At 50.1% G+C, this 17,113-nt stretch overlaps 1 protein-coding gene across 3 annotated transcripts in view; it reads left to right on the top strand.

Moving 5' to 3' along the window:
* PKNOX2 (PBX/knotted 1 homeobox 2) overlaps nucleotides 1–17,113 on the top strand; it is a 295,550-nt gene that overhangs the window by 224,687 nt on the left and 53,750 nt on the right. For all 3 annotated transcript variants that reach the window (XM_006775070.2, XM_006775069.2, XM_015571360.1), the window contains one exon: nucleotides 4,926–5,065. In XM_006775070.2, coding sequence (XP_006775133.1) covers nucleotides 4,926–5,065 — 140 coding nt within the window. The remainder of the gene's footprint in view (nucleotides 1–4,925; nucleotides 5,066–17,113) is intronic.

Raw genomic sequence — 17,113 nt, 5'->3', positions numbered from 1 at the left:
ATCTTCCCATTCTCCTCTTCTAAGAAAAGTAATTACATACAATAATTCACATGGTGTGCTTTAATCAGAAAGCCCTTGACTCTTGCCCCCAACGTTTGCAAAAACTGTGATCTCTAGAAGTTTCTTCACCTCTCCTGTGGGCTTCTGTTTTCTCATACATATTAGTAGAATGGGGATCACACTAACCTATTGCACAGATTATTGTTAAGCACTAAAGCTTGCAGAAATGTTTTATTGGCTCGTTAGAACACAAGGTGCCCACTCCCCCTACAATTGCACAAGGATGATGCTTAACAGAAAAGAAAGCATCAGTTGGGCATTCCAGTGCCAATAAGAGCACCTGAGGCCGGCAGGCAGGTGTGCTGCTTCCCAGCCTCCCCTCACCCTGGAGCATCTGCTCACTTCCTGGTCAGACTAGACTGCCAGCCCCCGGGTTTTGCCTGCCTATACGCAGAGCTGTGGGTGGTGAAGAGGCTTGGGTTTGCAGCATTTGCTATTTCTATGGTATACATGCTCCCACCACAGACAATTTCAAGCTCCAATGTAACATTAACATCTTGCAAAACTACTGAAGATTTATGTTGCTTTCATGCCCAGCTGATGTGGCTCAGCGGCCGAGCATGAGCTTATAAACCAGGAGGTCCTGGTTCGATCGATGATTCTCTTTCATCATTTGTGTTTCTCTCCCTCTCCCTTCCTCTCTGAAATCAATTTTAAAAATTTTTTTTTAAGTTGGCTTTCATAGGCCAGAACCAGGGAGCTCCAAGCAGTCATTTAGCAGTCACACTCTGTCCTAGTCCATCCAGTCTCTCCCCGTTCCTGCTCTTCAGGCTGTACTTCCAGGTAACCACCCCCAAATTCACCGTAAGTCACCATACCCCCCGCCCCAGACCTTAGGGACAGCTGCTGGGCCTTTCCCTTTGAGCCCCAGTTCCTGAGCAAGGGTGTGTCTGGCTAGAAAAGGAAATCTACTAGTATTTGGAGATGAACACACTCTCCAGACCTGGAGAAAATACAGAGTTTGCTGAATTGGCCCCCAGGAGCTAAATAAATGAGTCACCATCCTCCCGAGACTAGTTCTGCCCTCTTACCCCTCCCACTTCTGAGCCCCAGCAATAGCCTCTCAGCCGGGCCTCTTGGGGTCCTAGAGTGTGGCCACCTCTGATTACACTTTATTCTGAGCTCTCCTCTATAACCGGAAAGGCCTCCCCAACCTTCCCCAAAGCCCTGCCTGGAAAGGGGAGACGAGAGGAGGGGGAGCCCCTCAGCCCTGTCTCCTCGCTCACCTTCAAGTGCACGAGGAAATTCTCCCTGAGTGGGCAGAGCGGGGCACCAGCCTGGCCTGTATTTCACCCCTGAATGGGCTGTGCAGACACAGCCACGCCTCGCTGTAGGAAAGAAGCACATCCTGGCAATCTCGTGGTCAATAACAGCACCACCCTCCACCCTTGGAGCACTTCAGAGCTCCCAGAGCCCTTTTTCCCACGATGCATCATCGGATCCGCGCCCCACCCCAACTCTCTGCGGGGAATAGTGGTCATTAAAGCATGCTCCCGTCTGAGCCTGCCGGTGTTGGAAAGGACTTCAGATGCCACCTAACCCACCACCCACCTAGAAAGCTTCCTGACCCACACGGGGGCTCAGCTGATCAGCCATTTCTGCATGGCCTTGTAGTAGTGGAAACTCACCCCCCTGGAGACAGCCTATTCTGCCTTGGAGAGCTAGGCGGTGGGAACTTACCTGGGGTGAGCCCAGATCTGTCCCCACGTTAGAGAGATCTGATGCCCTGTTTGTAATTTGATCCTTCGGGGCATACAGGACAGAATTGAATCTTTCTTTCAGACTACCAGAGGGCCTTTCAGGTCTCTCCATCGTCCCCCTCTTAACATTTCAGATTCCTTCCCATAGTCCTCATACGGCGCAGTGCAGGGTCCCTTCCCCGGTCGACACTCCTCTAAACGTACCTCCTGCCCCCGTCCCAGCACCATGGGTGGCACTGGAGGTTTTGTGCGGACTGGGCCTCTGAGTGCAGCGTTAGCTGAGGCTAGTTTTCGCGTTTGTTTGTTCGACAGACATATTACACTTCGGACATAATGAGCCTGCCGTCAACAAAAACTGCCGCTGAACTGTGTCTCCCCTCTTCGGCACTTAAATTATTGATTTTTTTTGGGGGGCCGAAGTGCTAAATGTGTTAAGTGCCGACTTATTAGATGAAAATGAATCTTGTTAGACTCAGAGTGTTGCCAACATCTATAAAGATCTTTTGGATCAGTTTCCTGTCACCCATGTTTGTTAAGCATTTCGAGAGACATCCTCTAAGTCAGGGAGAGAGTACTGAAGAGGAGGGCCAGGCAGAAAGCATATTCCCTCTCCTGGAAGCCTTCCTCAACCTGACACCTACCCTGCAGTTGTTGTCCTTTGGGGGAAGCTGACTAATTCACACAACTGTCCACCCAGCACGTCTCTCCATGTTTCCCACAAGGATATCGGGGAGGTACCAGGCTGAGGTCACTTACACCGTCCATGTCTACCACATCTGCCCCATCTGCCAGCTTAGAAGGCGTGTTAAATCCAGAAGCTGAGCCTCATTATAGCAGGCACTCGGCCCTGTGACCCTAGTGCCCAGCTCAGTGCCCAGTACACGGCAGGGAACGGAGTAGCATTTGGAGAAATAATCCGTTGCATTTGTGAATGCAAGAAACTGGCCCAGGTTACTGTGGACATTAGCAATATTTAGTATTTCTGATTCCACCTTCTTTCTCTTTTAAATATTGGAACATTTATTTCTACTTTCTTCCTTATCGCATCTCTTTAATACTCACAAATCCTAAAAGGGCACCAATGTGCTGACTGATAAGATAATAGGAGGGTGGGAGAATTAAGGGATTTGTCCAAGGCCAAAAGCTAATAACAAGTCAGTAGGGCTCCAGGTACCCTGATGGCTGTCTAGCCTCTTGTGCACTGAGTTTGGGAAAGTTTCCCCAGCTTGGGCAACAATAGCAAAGCTATTTCATCCTAACAAAAAATGATGGGGACACAGTATAGTAAAGCAGATACAGTCCTTTTATAGTCTCAATCTCATTCACTACCCATCCTTCATTCATTCATTCATTCATTCATTCAGTTTATTGGTTCAACAAGTATTTATTGAGTCTCTACTAGTGTCAGGCAATTCGGAGCCATAGGAATATAACTGTTAGTCCAGTCCTTTTGAGCTTGAATTTTAGTTGAGGGCAGGAGAGATTGAACTAAGCAACTAGACATGTAGTGCATGTCATGATAAAGGCTATGAAATAAGACAGAGGAAGGGCGTTGCAAGGGGCGAAGGGACTCTTTACTCTGAAGACTTGATATCTGAGCAGAGACTTAAATGGAGAGAACGAGATAGCAGATGTCTTGGGGATATCGACACCAGCAATACTGTGCTGTGTTTGTGGAAGTACAATACTTTTTCTTCCAGAAAGCGGGGACCTAGAGCATATGATAAACTTTTAAGCTATAAAATACCTGCTGCTTTTGAGGTGGATTCATTCATTTACCCTCTCATTTATTTTCTCTACAAACACTAAGCGTCTACTCTGTGTCGGGGATGGGTGCTGGGGGTGAGGGTGTGGGCGAAGCTTTAGTGCAGGAGGCAGACAAGTCTATGAGCCCAACGGCACCGGGGCAGCGCTGTCTCGGTGCGACAGACAGGCGAGACATGTCACCATTCACGACATTTGAGGGATCCCTCTGACTAAAGGAAATATAACATAAAAGCATTATCTTCTGTAGTGATGGTTATCAGCAGTTTTAAAGCCATTTAATCATTTCTTCAAATGAAATCTTATACAGGAAATTCAATATATAATATTAAAAGGAGTTTCTCTGATTATAAAAAAAATACATTAAGGCCCTAGAGCAGCGGTTCTCAACCTGTGGGTCGCGACCCCTTTGGCGGTCGAACGACCCTTTCACAGGGGTCACCTAAGACCATCCTGCATATCAGATATTTACATTATGATTCATAACAGTAGCAACATTACAGTTACGAAGTAGCAACAAAAATAATTTTATGGTTGGGTCACAACATGAGGAACTGTATTTAAAGGGCCAGAAGGTTGAGAACCACTGCCCTAACAGGATGAAAACAACTGCTCTAACTAAATATTTGTGAGGGTTAAGAACAGAAGCCTGTGCAGTGTTGCTAAAACCCGCTTATCTTCAAGTGCCCAGGTCAACCAAATCTGGGGACCATTCAGTTTTCAATCAAAACCATTAAAACAGTTACCTCTGGCTTGTGTTACATGGAATAGACCTCCCCAAATGAGAACAGCTCAGCTACTGGTATTTTTTCCTCCTCTTCAAGTTATCAAACTTAACACTGTCCAGTACATCCCAGATGACTCATCGGCACAATTTAAAGGGCTCATCATTTTTTTTTTTCTGCTTCTAGACAGAGGTCACCACCTTAGTTTGCATTAAGAATGATCTCTTTCTTTAAAAATTTTTTTTAAGGGAGAGGGAGAGAGAGATAGAAATGTCAATGATGAGAGAGAATCATAGATCAGCCATCTCCTACACACTCCCAACTGGGGATCGAGCCCGCAGCCCAGGCATGTGCCCTGACTGGGAATCAAACCGTGACCTCCTGGTTCATAGGTCAGGAGCCACACTGGCCAGGCAACAATCATCTCTTTTAAAGTGTGCTGTGCACCACCTGGTTTTGAATGTCCCTGTATTGTTCTCTGGAACATTCTCATTTGAAGAAAGACCTGCTTTCTCCCGACTATAGCACATATACAAATGGACACGCATTATACATGCACAGTTCCCTTCCACACACTCTGTTATCCACACACACACCACAGGCAAGGCAGCCCTAGCCATTCCAGCCAGGTGTCCTGGCCACACTAACCGCCACCTCCTCTTTCTTCTCTCTGCAGATGACGGCAACTGCCCAGACACCCTCTAAGGCCCAGGCTGTCCATATCTCCGCACCCACTGCTGCTGCCAGCACTCCTGTGCCCAGTGCCCCCATTGACCCCCAGGCCCAGCTGGAGGCTGACAAGCGAGCTGTGTACAGGTAGGAGACACCTCAGCTGTACTGAGAAGCCCCAGCCAGCCTCAGGCCCGAGCTGTGAGAAATGAGACTGCAAGCCAGTGGGTGGGCTCGTCAAAGACAATGACCAGCAACTGCTTCCTTCTCAGCCTTCTCTCTCAGATCAATCCGGAGATCCCTCAGCTGGCCACTGGGGTTGGCGCTAGCACCCTGGAATTGTCTAGTGAGGGATAAGAGGGCCTGGGCAGTATCTTCCAGAGGGAGCCCTTCTTCATCCCAGTTGGGGAGATGAGCCCGAATGAGCCAGAAACCTTCCACTCAGCAACCAGGCAGCTGCCTGGGGACTGCTGTCTGCCTCGTCTCACTGTTGCCTTTACTCCAGCAAGAGCTCTGTGCATCTATCACACCATCTAGCACCTGGTATGATGCGAGCTTTAGTGTGCCTGATAGTCATTGGAGAGCTTGTTAAATGCATGTTGTGGGCTCCATGCTCAGACATGCTGAGTCCATAGGTCAGGCTATAGCAACATGAACTTGTGAAAGCATGCCTGGTGACTCCAATGCAGCTGTTCCTGGAACCACATTTTGATTCATGGTCATCTTGGGTTTTTAGCAACAGGTGTGTGTGTGCAGCTGTGTAGGTCCTGGCACCTCCCCCAGGTGGGGGCGGAGAGCAGGAACTCATTCCATCTTGCTCTACACCAGCCCATGCACCAGGGTGAGCCCAGAATGGTCCAGAGGGCGGAGGAGCTCAGGGAAGTTACTGTTTACGTCTGTGGCTGGGAAGAAGCTGGCATCATCTGAGAGCGGGACTGAATGAGACTCCCGCAGGGACTGAACTCTCATTCATCCACTAAGAGAAGATGCCTGGGCCACACTCAGTTCTGAGGCTGGACCCTGGCTCACGTTCGCTGTGTGAGTGTAGGCATTCAGGTGCATCAGTGAGCTCGGCTTACCTCTGGCTGGGCACACACTGCAGCAGGTGCTAATGTCAGTAACATGTGCGATGGGCCACCCAGGGTGGAGAGGAAGAAGATTGATTCCCTCTTCCTCACTCCCCACCCCCCAGATGACAGTGCCTTTATGGTAATGGTGGTGATTATTGCTGTTATTATCATTATCATTGGCATTATTTTTAGTTACTCAGATGAGTTGACGGCCTCTAATGCTAACAGTGGGGAGTCCAGAACAGTGGGCTCTGATCCATAGATCCTGGTACAGGGGAGCTTGCCAGGCCTGAGGAAAGATACATCACAGGGCCTGCCCGCCCACCGCAATGCAAGGCCCGGCCCGGCTGCCTGCAGGCAGGAAACTCCACCTTGGACCCCAAAGAACACCAGGATCTGGCCACAGTCCCTATTAGACTCTAGGGGACCAGCCAGCCTCCCCCATCATGGGAGTCGGCACTCCTGTCATCCCTGCCCTCCTTCCCATCACACTCTTATTGAATCCCTGCTATTATATGTGCTGGACTCTTGGGGAAAGAGGAAACCCCTAAAAAGATAAGTGCATGGGCTGGTCTCTGTCTCCCCCCAAAAGAAACCAACACAGTGGTCAGAGCTTTAACAGTAGAGGCTTCACAGAGAGAATGTATGAGTTTGATCTTAAAGGCCAGTAAGAGAGCTCACGGGAGGAGCAGCGAGTAGAGTAGGACCTGCAGGCAGGGTAGACCTGATGTGTTCTGGGAATGCCAGGAACCAGAGCTGGGCATGGAGATGCGGCTTCATTGCCACCCGTAAATTAACTGTATGGTGGCTGGTGCCCTGCGGGGTGTGAGAAGGGAGAGGAGAGTATCATGGCCTCTGGAACTGCCTGGTGGCCCGATGACGTGGGGGGTGGCGGGGGTGTACAGCCACAATGCTGCACGGATTACTGCTGCTCCAAGGACGGGCACAGCAAGCAGCGTGGTGGCACCTGGGAGCTGATTAGAAATGCAGAATCTCAGCTCCCCCAGACCTCGGGATGCACGATCTGCACTTTAACAAGACCCCAGGTGATGCACATGCCCACTCAAGACTGGTCCTGGGCACCTTCCCAGAGCCCTGGGGCTGGGCCCTGTACTCAGGTCAGATTCAAGTCTAGAGGGGTCCCCAGATTAGGGGGTGCACTTGCCTCTGAGCTTTAGTTTCTCGGCAGGGCTTCATCAGCAGTTATAAGGGTTCACGAGACAGCCATGTGAGTACCTGGCACCACATCTGGCTCAAACCATAGCGGTCCCCTGGCTACCAACTGCTCCATGGGCTCCATAGCCCTTCCCAGAACCCCAGGTTCCTTCCCCTTGCCCTTCACCCCCACCCCCAGGCCAGGCTGCAGGGGAAACAGCCACCCCCCCTTGTGGGAACTGACCATCAGGATGTCACTCCTTCCTGTTCACCTTCACACCCAATGTTCACCTCTCCCTCAAGCTGACCACCCCACACCCCTTGGTGTTTGCCCAGGTTATCTCTGCAGGTGGCCCCCCAACTGCCCAGCAAACATGGTGACCCTGCATCTCATGTCATCAACACCCCCAGCTTCTCCCCTCTGCAGCCCTTCCTGCCTGCCCCAGGTTGTCTCTCACACCACACCTCTCCCATTAGTACCAGCTGCCCTCTCTACAGCCCTCCTGCATGACTGGGAGGGAACTCAGTGATTTTAATTAGATTTGCCTGCCTGTGGCAGTCCGGCTGCTCTGAAGCACTTCGGGGAGTTGGCATTTCATGTCAATAAATGTAATGAGACCCTTTTGACTGAGATTAGTGCCCACACTGACTTTTGGGAGCCCCCACCACAGCCCCTCTCAAAACCACAGGTGAAGAAAGAGTAGAGAAGTCCCCGGCCCCTGCAGGGCCACAGAGGGGCAGTGGGACAAAGGGAGGCGCACCTGTGAGGCAGGGAGGGCGCGAGCCTGCCAGTCCCCTAAGGTTTGGAAGGTTGTGTTTGTGTATGAGGATGTGTTCATGAAGTGTACTGGTTCCCTCTGATATGGGCTGTGTGTGTGTGTGTGTGTGTGTGTGTGTGTGTGTGTAGTGGGGAGGCCCGGTCTGCTTTAATTGGATCAGACCAGAGCATCATCTGGGCTAATCAGCCAGGCAGCCAGGAGTCCCGCTCAGATTAATGACCGCAGTCTAATCTGAGCAGACCTGGTGATTGGCTGCGCATCGTGGGTAATTGCGTTTGTGGCCCGGGAACAACACTGAGAGGGCGTCTGAGAAGGAGGCCCCGTCCAGTGGGGACCGCAGGCTTGGACCCACTCAGTTCTCTCCTTCCTCAGCCCCCACCGAAACTCCAAGATTTTCCCCCAAGAAGTTAAAGTGTAGCTTGAGCCGTGGCCCCATGCCTGTGCTGGCGGACAGACGGACGGGTGTTGCCTGGGACCTGGCAGTGAGGTTGCCAGCAGCACAGAGAAGGGCCAAAAGGGGAGGTTAATTCAGCTTCCACACTCCCTCCTCCCCTCCAGTCTCCTTCCTTTCCCTTTGAAGTGAGTTGGTTCCCATGGAAACGATGATGTCCTGGGGAGCAGAAGAGAGGCAGGGAGCTGGCCTGGCCAGGTGCAGTGGAGGAGGAGGCTGGCTTTGCTGAGACTGCTCAGGAGGCGCTGTGGTTCTCACCCCTAAGGCTGAAAACCTCTCTGAGAACCCACAAAGTGGCCGGCCTGGCGCTGAAAAAGTGGCCTATTATTGATGGGAAATGCTGCGTGGAGCTGTGAGCACCGAGAGAATAGCAGGCAGTTATGCTTTGCTTCTCTGTTAAAAATGCTCGAGAACTGAGCTGCAGGTCAGACAGACAGGGTGAGTGGCTGCTGCACCCTATACAGCTGACCCTTGAACAACACTGGGGTCTAGGGGTGCTGACCCCGAGGCAGTAAAAAAACCAACTATAACTTTGACTCCCCCAAAACTTAACGACAGTGGGCCCTTTGCATCCACAGATTCAACCAACTGCGGAGAGAAAAGCAGTATATTTGATCCACAGTTGGAGAACACAGGTCGGTCATGTAACAATGCTGTTTATTTGATCCGCAGTTGGTTGAATCTCGGATAAGAAACCTGTGGATACAGAGGGCCATATATTTATTGGGAAAAATCCATGTATAATGGGGCCCGCACATTTCAAACTCATGTGGTTTAAGAGTCAACTGTATTTTTCCTTTGTGGTATTACTCACAATGGAATTGACGGTGTTAACATCATTTCTGTTTTTCCCACTAGATCAGTGATGGCGAACCTCTTTTTTTTGGTTGACACGCGAACTCATTTTTTTGGTTGATTTTTCTTTGTTAAATGGCATTTAAATATATAAAGTAAATATCAAAAAATATTAATCTTTGTTTTACTATGGTTGCAAATATCAAAAAATTTCTATATGTGACACGGCACCAGAGTTAAGTTAGGGTTTTTCAAAATGCTGACACGCCGAGGTCAAAAGGCTCGCCATCACTGCACTAGATTGTTAACTCCGCAAGAGCAAGGTCTGTGTCTGCATCTTTCATTCATTTATCCCAAGCGCATTACCTAATACCTTAGAGCAGCGGTTCTCAACCCCTGGGTCGCGACCCCTTTGGGGGTCGAACAACCCTTTCACAGGGGTCGCCTAAGACCATCGGAAAACACATATATAATTACATATTGTTTTTGTGATTCATCACTATGCTTTAATTATGTCCAATTTGTAACAATGAAAATACATCCTGCATATCAGATATTTACATGACGATTCATAACAGTAGCAAAATTACAGTTATGAAGTAGCAACGAAAATAATGTTATGGTTGGGGGTCACCACAACATGAACTGTATTAAAGGGTCACGGCCTTAGGAAGGTTGAGAACCACTGCCTTAGAGTCAGCCGCCTAGCTGATGTACTAGATCAGTGCTTACTGAATGGACTCACTAACCAGGCTAGGCAGTACCCACATGTACACCATGGTTCTAGGTTGCCGTGCTGGCAAACTGGCCCTAGGGGACAAGGGAAGAGGAGAACCTGGTTTGTAGCATTGGCTGATTTCCAGTATAAACGCTCCCACCCTGGTCCATTCCAAGTTCCAATGTGATGCCTAAACAGAGTTGGGAGAAGATGCACCGCTGGCTCTCGCCAGGCTAAAGTAACCCACACAGGTGCCCAAGTCCCAGGCATACAGTCTCTGCTCTACACAGCTCAGCACGTCTCACCACCGCTTCTTCGGAGGGATTTTCTTCGTATCTGTAGCCACGAACCTACATTCCTTGGTCTTCACTGTTTTGTCTGGTCTACTCTTGGGTCCTAAGTTTGAAATGTTCTCTCTTTACAAATTAATACTTAAAACAGTGCCTGGCACAGAGTGGGTGCTTTATAAGAATTTGCAATTGTGCTTTTTCTCCTTAACCTCAAGGCAGGGAATTTTCTCCCTTGTAGATTGTACCCAGCATTGTCTATCTGTTTGAGTGAAGCCCCACCATCACCCCCAACTTCCCCACCTTCTCCAATTCCAATCCTCTCCTGCTTTATCCATTGACAGACTTCTTCCTGGCAGCCCCAGAAATCGTGCCAGGAGTCAAATCATTCTCCTGCCTCTTTATTTTCTCTGCTTTCAGAGTTGTGACCTTTCCACAGAGCACTGCCAGTTCTTCACATCAGTCTCCTCTCACAAACCACAAACTCGGACCTTCTCCCTTCATGTGTGACCTGCTGTCCCGTTCTAGTTCAATAAAAGCAACAGACATTTCCAAGCCCTGTTTATATCACTCATGTTCCTGTCTCATCCAAACTGGGTCCCTCTAGAGTCCACACTCATTTGGGGAAAGGTCAGAACAGGGCAGTGGGCAATGTTCCCTAGCAACCATCCTTCTGAATGAAGGTCACTGATGTTCTAAGCTTGATCTTGATAGTCCTATAGCTCAAGGTGCAAATGCAGCAGAGTAGCTGTGCTGGGCAGCCAGGCGAGATCTAGAAATAGACTTGGTGATAACTAGCTTCATCACCTTGAGCATGTTAATCTCTCTGAGCCTCTGGTTTCTTAACTGGAAAAAGAACATAGTAATAGCTAGATTAAAATGAGATCTTATTTGATAATACCAGACCCACAGACCAGTGTGCCCTACGTAGACCGGGATGGGGGTATTATAAATAAGGGTCAGCTTGCCTCATGGCCAGTGGGTGTCCTTGTGGCCTGTCTGAGCTGTGAAGGGTCTAGTGTATTCAGGGACGTGGAATCCAGGGTCAGGACCATGGCTTTGGACTTAGATTGACAGGGTTTACCTTCGGGCTTCACCGCTAGCCTGGCTTCCTCATCTGTACAGTGGGGCTAAAAATAGTGCTATCTCTTCAACAGGATTGTCGTGGGGATTAAATGAGGTAATGCATGGAGATAGCTCGTTACAGAACCTGGCGAATGAAGTGCTCTGCAGGCATCAGCCTCTGGCAGAGTAAATGATCAGAGGTGAGGCAGCAAGAAGAGGCAGGAAAGGACTCCCAGTAGGAGGCTCTTCCCACTGCAATTCAAACAAACGTGTACCGAGCTCTGCTGTGTAGCCAGCCTCACGTTAGATTCCAAGAGGGGTTCAGAATAAGGAAGACTTCAGTCCGCGGAGTGGGAGGAAGACAACATAGAAAGTAGTGTCACATAAACTTGGCACATGGGATAGGCTCAGAAAAGTATTCGTGGACTTGCCTGCAAGCTGCTGGCCGTGGTGCAGTGTGGGAGCGTTGCACTGCTTTTCCCAAGGGAGGCAAAACCCACCAGAAATGACAGCCCAGCTGCCCTTCCCGGACAGGGCTGGAAGACGGGGTGGGAGGAACCCCGAGTTTGGGGCTGGTCCTGCTGTGACTGTCCTCGTGAACAGCAGCCCGGCCAGCACCCTGGGAACTGGTACTTCCTAATGAAGTGTCTTTGAGGGAACTCTTCCACCTCGCGACCAAAGGGTGTTCTGGCTCCAGGGAGCTGACCCTGGGCCTTAACCGGCCGCCTTTCCTGGCATTGGGCTTGGTCATCCCTGGAACGGCTGGGCGAGGGGCCTGAGGATGGTCGGGGGGGAGTTCAGCCATTCCAAGGAGTTTAGATGCTCTGGACTAGGTGCTGGGGGTCAAAGCTCCAGGCTGCATCCGTCCTGGGCTTTATGGGCGGGGCTCTCGCAGACACTCCTGGCGTTTGAAGCAAGTGGCCTCAGAGCTAGCATCCCGGCTGTTGACTGTAGTCAGGGGCGTGAACCCACTGGAGCCGTAATCTAAGAGTAAATCATGCTCCATTCTCCTGGGCACCAGAACAAGCCTGTTTCCCGCCTTCCTAAAGGCATCTGCAGATCCCGCCCCTGCTGGCGGGCAGGGGGGCGCAGAGGCTGCAGCTGCTGGGCCCAGGAAGCAGGTGTGCTCAGAGGCGGTGGTCCTGCTGCTCCCACAGCTCACCGCCTGGCCTAGGCAGAGCTGAGAGTCCCGGTACCTGTGAAGACAAGGCCCACCAACACGAGATGCCGAACCTGGAGTGCCGATGACTTGCCTCCTCAAAGGTCATGTTAGGCTTGAAGGAGACAATGAATGCTGGCAGTGCCAGTGCTTGGCATGTAGAGGCTCAGAGTGAAGGATGGCTTCGTTGGCGAGGAGTTACAGTACTAGACTGGATCTGCCCCGTTACTGGAGGGAAGTCAACCAGCAGGCGGGTCTCCCACTAGTGCAATGGGGTGGGTGGGTGGGGTGGAAGGAGACCAGCAAGCAAAGCCTGGGGGTTCAGGTGGCCGATGATTTCTCACCAGTCTTGCCCTTTTTTTAACCATAGCGCCACACTCTGATTTTCCCAGCACTGGTCCATTTTGTGGTCAAATGTAAAGATTATAAGACTTGAGAGTTCAGTCTAACTTCTGACTCTACCATTGGGCAAACCATTGAACCTCTTTAGATAAGCTTTCCTCCCCCACCAGGTGGGTGTCAGATGAGAAAATGTAAGGTCTATAAAGATGTTAAAGCCTGGGCCCTGGCCGGCTGGCTTATTTAGTTGGAGCATCCTCCCGTGCACCAAAAAAGGGTTGTGGGTTTGATTCCCAGTCAGGGCACATGCCCGGGTTGCAGGCTTGATCCCCAGTGGACGGCGAGCAGGAGGCAGCCCATCGGGGGTATGCAGGAAGCAGACAATCAAGGATTCCCTCTCATCATTGATGTTTCTGTCTCTGTTTCCTCTCCCTTCCTCTGAAATCAATAAAAACATATAGAAAAATAAAAATAACAAATAAATAAATGTTAAAGTCCTATCCAAACACAGAGTACTATTAGGAGAGCAGGTTCTTTTGGAAATGGTTTGATGAGCAGAGATGCTCTTGCGCTGCAGGAGTCCTGCTTCTTGAAGGGACAACATGGCAGTTCAGTTCTGAGACCCCAGGACACATGTGGCTCAAGGACAATAGAGGAAAAGGGGGAGGAGGATGAAGTGATTCCAGTAATCGTTCAAAAACAGTACATGGACGGGGGAAGAGCACAGCATTTGGAGTTTGGATACCCAGATTTAAATTTCAACTCAGTCACTCACTAGCTTGATGTAATTATTTAACCCATGGCACCTCAGTTTGCTAATCAGTAAAATGGGACTAATAAGAATATTGGGTGTTTAAATGCAATAAGCACATGGAAAGGCATTTTGTAACTTACAGAGTGCCTGCCAGCGACCAAGGCACTGTGGACAGAGCTCCCCTTTCCACGTCGTCCTTTCCCCCGAAGTGCTCTCTCTCTTAGGACTGGTGGCTTCTCTGGTGACTTGGGTAGGAGCTCTGACTGGCTCACACTAGCTGCCTACCCTCAGGGAAGATACTTTCTGTGCCTCCGTTATCTCTCCTTAAAATGTGGGGGCTGGTCATCAAAAAATCAGGAGGCAGGAAGTGCTGGCGTGGATGTGGAGAAAGGGACCCTCCTGCACTGTCAGTGAGCTTGTAAATTGGTGCAGCCACTGTGGAAAACTGTGTGGAGGATCCTCAGAAAAGTAAACTACCATATGATCCAGCAATTCCACTGCTGGGTATATGTCAAAGGAAACAAAAAATTAACTCAAAAAGCTATCCGCACCCCTGTGTTCATAACAGCATTTTTTACAATAGCCGGGACATGGAAGCAATATATATGAACATTATTCAGCCATAAAAATTAGGTAAACCTACTGCCCTAACTGGTTTTGCTCAGTGGATAGAGCATCAGCCTGTAGACTCAAGGGTCCCAGGTTCGATTCCAGTCAAGGGCATGTACCTTGGTTGCGGGCACATACGCAGTGGGGAGTGCAGAAAGCAGCTGATCGATGTTTCTTTCTCATTGATGTTTCTAACTCTCTATCCCTAACCCTTCCTCTCTGTAAAAAAATCAATAAAATATATTTTTTTAAAAATTAGATAAACCTATTTACAACAACATGGACAGAACTTGAGGGCATTGTTCTATGTTAAATGAGTCAGAAAGAAAAAGACAAATACTGTTTGATCTCACTTACCAGTGGATTCTAAAAAAAATACCAGCAACAAACAAATCAGACTCCTAGATAAAGAGATCAGACTTGTGGTTCCCAGGAGGGGGAGGGAAAATTGGAGGAAGGTGGTCAAAGGTGAAAAGGTTTCAGTTATAAGATAAATAAGAACCAGGATGTAACGTACAGCAGGATGACTGTAGCCACACTGCTGTGTGACACACAGGAAAGTTGCTAAGAAAGTAAATCCTGAGTTCTCATCGCAAGGAGTATTTCCCCCATTTTTCTTGTCTTTTCATTGTATTTCTATGAATACATTTCTATGAGGAGATGGATGTTAGCTGAGCCTACTGCGCTAGTCATTTCATAATATATGTAGGTCAGGCCATCATGATGTATACCTTAGACTTATACAGTGAGGTGTGTCAACTATTTCTCAATATAATTGAAAAAAAAAACGAAGGGGCTGGACATGAGATCCTACCAGGTCTCAGGTTTTAGGTTCTTGGTATTCTTGCCCTTGAAGACTAGCCTTAACAATCACTTTGTTGAGATTTCACATTTTTTAAAATGTGCCAGGAGGGAGGGGTGTGTGTGTGTGAGTGTGTGTGTGTGAAGGGAGCGGGCAGAGCACACTGTGGCCAGCCCTGGGCCACACTTGCCGGGAATAGAGCTGTCCACCACCTGGGGAGGAGCGACAGTTGGGGCCCTGGGACCCCAACCGATGCAATTCCAATTTAGCAACAAGAAGTCCTCTCCAAGACAACCCAGGCTAACACCGCCCACTGGGCAGGACTAAAAATACACCCGCACGGTGTCAGCGTCACACCTGAAGTAAAAATACACCCGCAGGAGCTGCTGGCTTGCTCCCCCACCCCACTCCGCTCTCCATCTGGTGCCTTTGAGCGCGAGGAGTGGAGGGCTGGACAGGCACCACCTCCACATCACCCCCTTCCTCCAAGACCCTGCCAGCCCACCCCCCCCACACACACACCCCAGCAGAGCCCAAAGCAGGCAAATCTTTTTGTAGTAACTGTGGCTAGAAACTGCCAGATGGCAGTATCTGATCCCAGAACCCCAGCAGGAATGGATTCTGAGCCGGAAAGAAGTTCCGGACCGTGTCTTGGAACCTTCATTCTCTCAGTCGGGGCTTCTTTATTCACTCACTCGTTTCCCATGCATCGATTCACCGAATAGTTACTGAGCCTCTGCTGTGTGCCAGGCACTGTGCCTGACCCCTGGATATTCAAAAAGAGCACGGGCATGGCCCGGAGGAGCTCAGCATGCAGTGAGGAAGACAGATCTGTGCACACAGCTACAGCCAGTAGAATGTGTCCCAAGGGAAATAAAAATGAATGCTGACTGGCAGTGCTGTTCTGGTTAAAAAAAGGAGGGTCTGGGTTTCTGATCAATTGCACGTGGCCTCTCTTCTCCTCTCTCTGTACCTCTGTTTGAGTTGGCATGTGGGCTTGTCCCTGCCACATGAGTCAACCGAGGTGGGAATATAACTTGATTGGAGCGGACGGTGTCAGTGTTGCTCTGAACCAAAAAGGTGCCCACACACTTCCTCTTCCCGGGCAAAGGAGCAGCTTATTAAGCGTCAGGCACTCCACATGCTTCTTCCCCGAACCCTTACAGGCACCTGCATGGTGGTGGTGTCCCTGCTTTAGAAAGAAGGAAACGGAGCCCTCACCGGTTTGGCTCAGTGGATAGAGTGTCGGCCCGTGGACTGAAGGGTCCTGGGTTCAATGCTGGTCAGTTGCAGGCTCGATCTATGGCTCTGGTCCGGGTGCGTGTGGGAGGCAACCAATTGCTGTGTCCTTCTCACATCAATGTTTTTCTCTCTCGGTCTCTACCCCTCCCATCCACTCTCTCTGAAAATCAATGGGAAAAAATATCCTCAAGTGAAGATTAACAACAGAAAAAGGAACCTGAGACTCAGAGAAACTCAGTCACTTGCCCCTGAGTCACACAGTTATGTGACCCCAAAGTCTAGACTCGTTTCAGCTTCTCGCCCTAAAGGAGGAGGTGGTCTGGGTGGAAACCCTGAAGCACCCCTAATGGTTCAGAGGAGGTGATGCTTCCTCTTGCTGGAGACGCCCTCCAGGCGCCTGCACAGCCGGGATGGCACTCAGAGCTGGATTCTGAGATGACTGGAAGGGGCAGGTAGAGACCCAGGGGCAGGCAGCTGAGGCGGAAGGACCAGCAGGAGCCCCAGGAGTCTGGTTGCCTGAGCTGGTGAAGGGGGATTGTGCAGATACAGGGCCGGGGGCCACCTGCTCTCTGTCCATCCACCACGTTCTGGGAGTCTGTTGAGGAGACACACTGAAAAGTGAGGCCACACTGTGAATGCTGCGTGTTCGTCTGAGGATGCTTATTGATTATTGATTTCCTCAGCATCCAGGAGAAACATGGCGACAGTTCTCACAGTGAATGCTTGTAAGGGGCCTCTGGCCATGGAGAGATGCCCAGGAAAGGGGCAGCAGGCCGCCCTGGAAAGTGGCTCTGGGGCATTGCCTCTGATTCTGGGATCCCAGTGACCTCTGACCTTGGGCTCTAGAAAAAGACGATCAGGGTTCCAGCCCTTGAGCCCAGTTTCCAGTTGGTGGCCCTTTGGCAGCTGGAGACCTCCACGTGCGTCAGTGCAGACTCGGTCGGTGAGCTGGAGAGCTGCCGGCCTGGTC

Source organism: Myotis davidii, unplaced genomic scaffold (genome assembly GCF_000327345.1).
Source record: "Myotis davidii unplaced genomic scaffold, ASM32734v1 scaffold148, whole genome shotgun sequence".
NCBI classification, from domain to species: Eukaryota; Metazoa; Chordata; class Mammalia; order Chiroptera; family Vespertilionidae; genus Myotis; species Myotis davidii.
The sequence above is the reverse complement of the archived record's forward strand: the minus strand, read 5'-3'. Positions and strand labels throughout refer to the sequence as shown.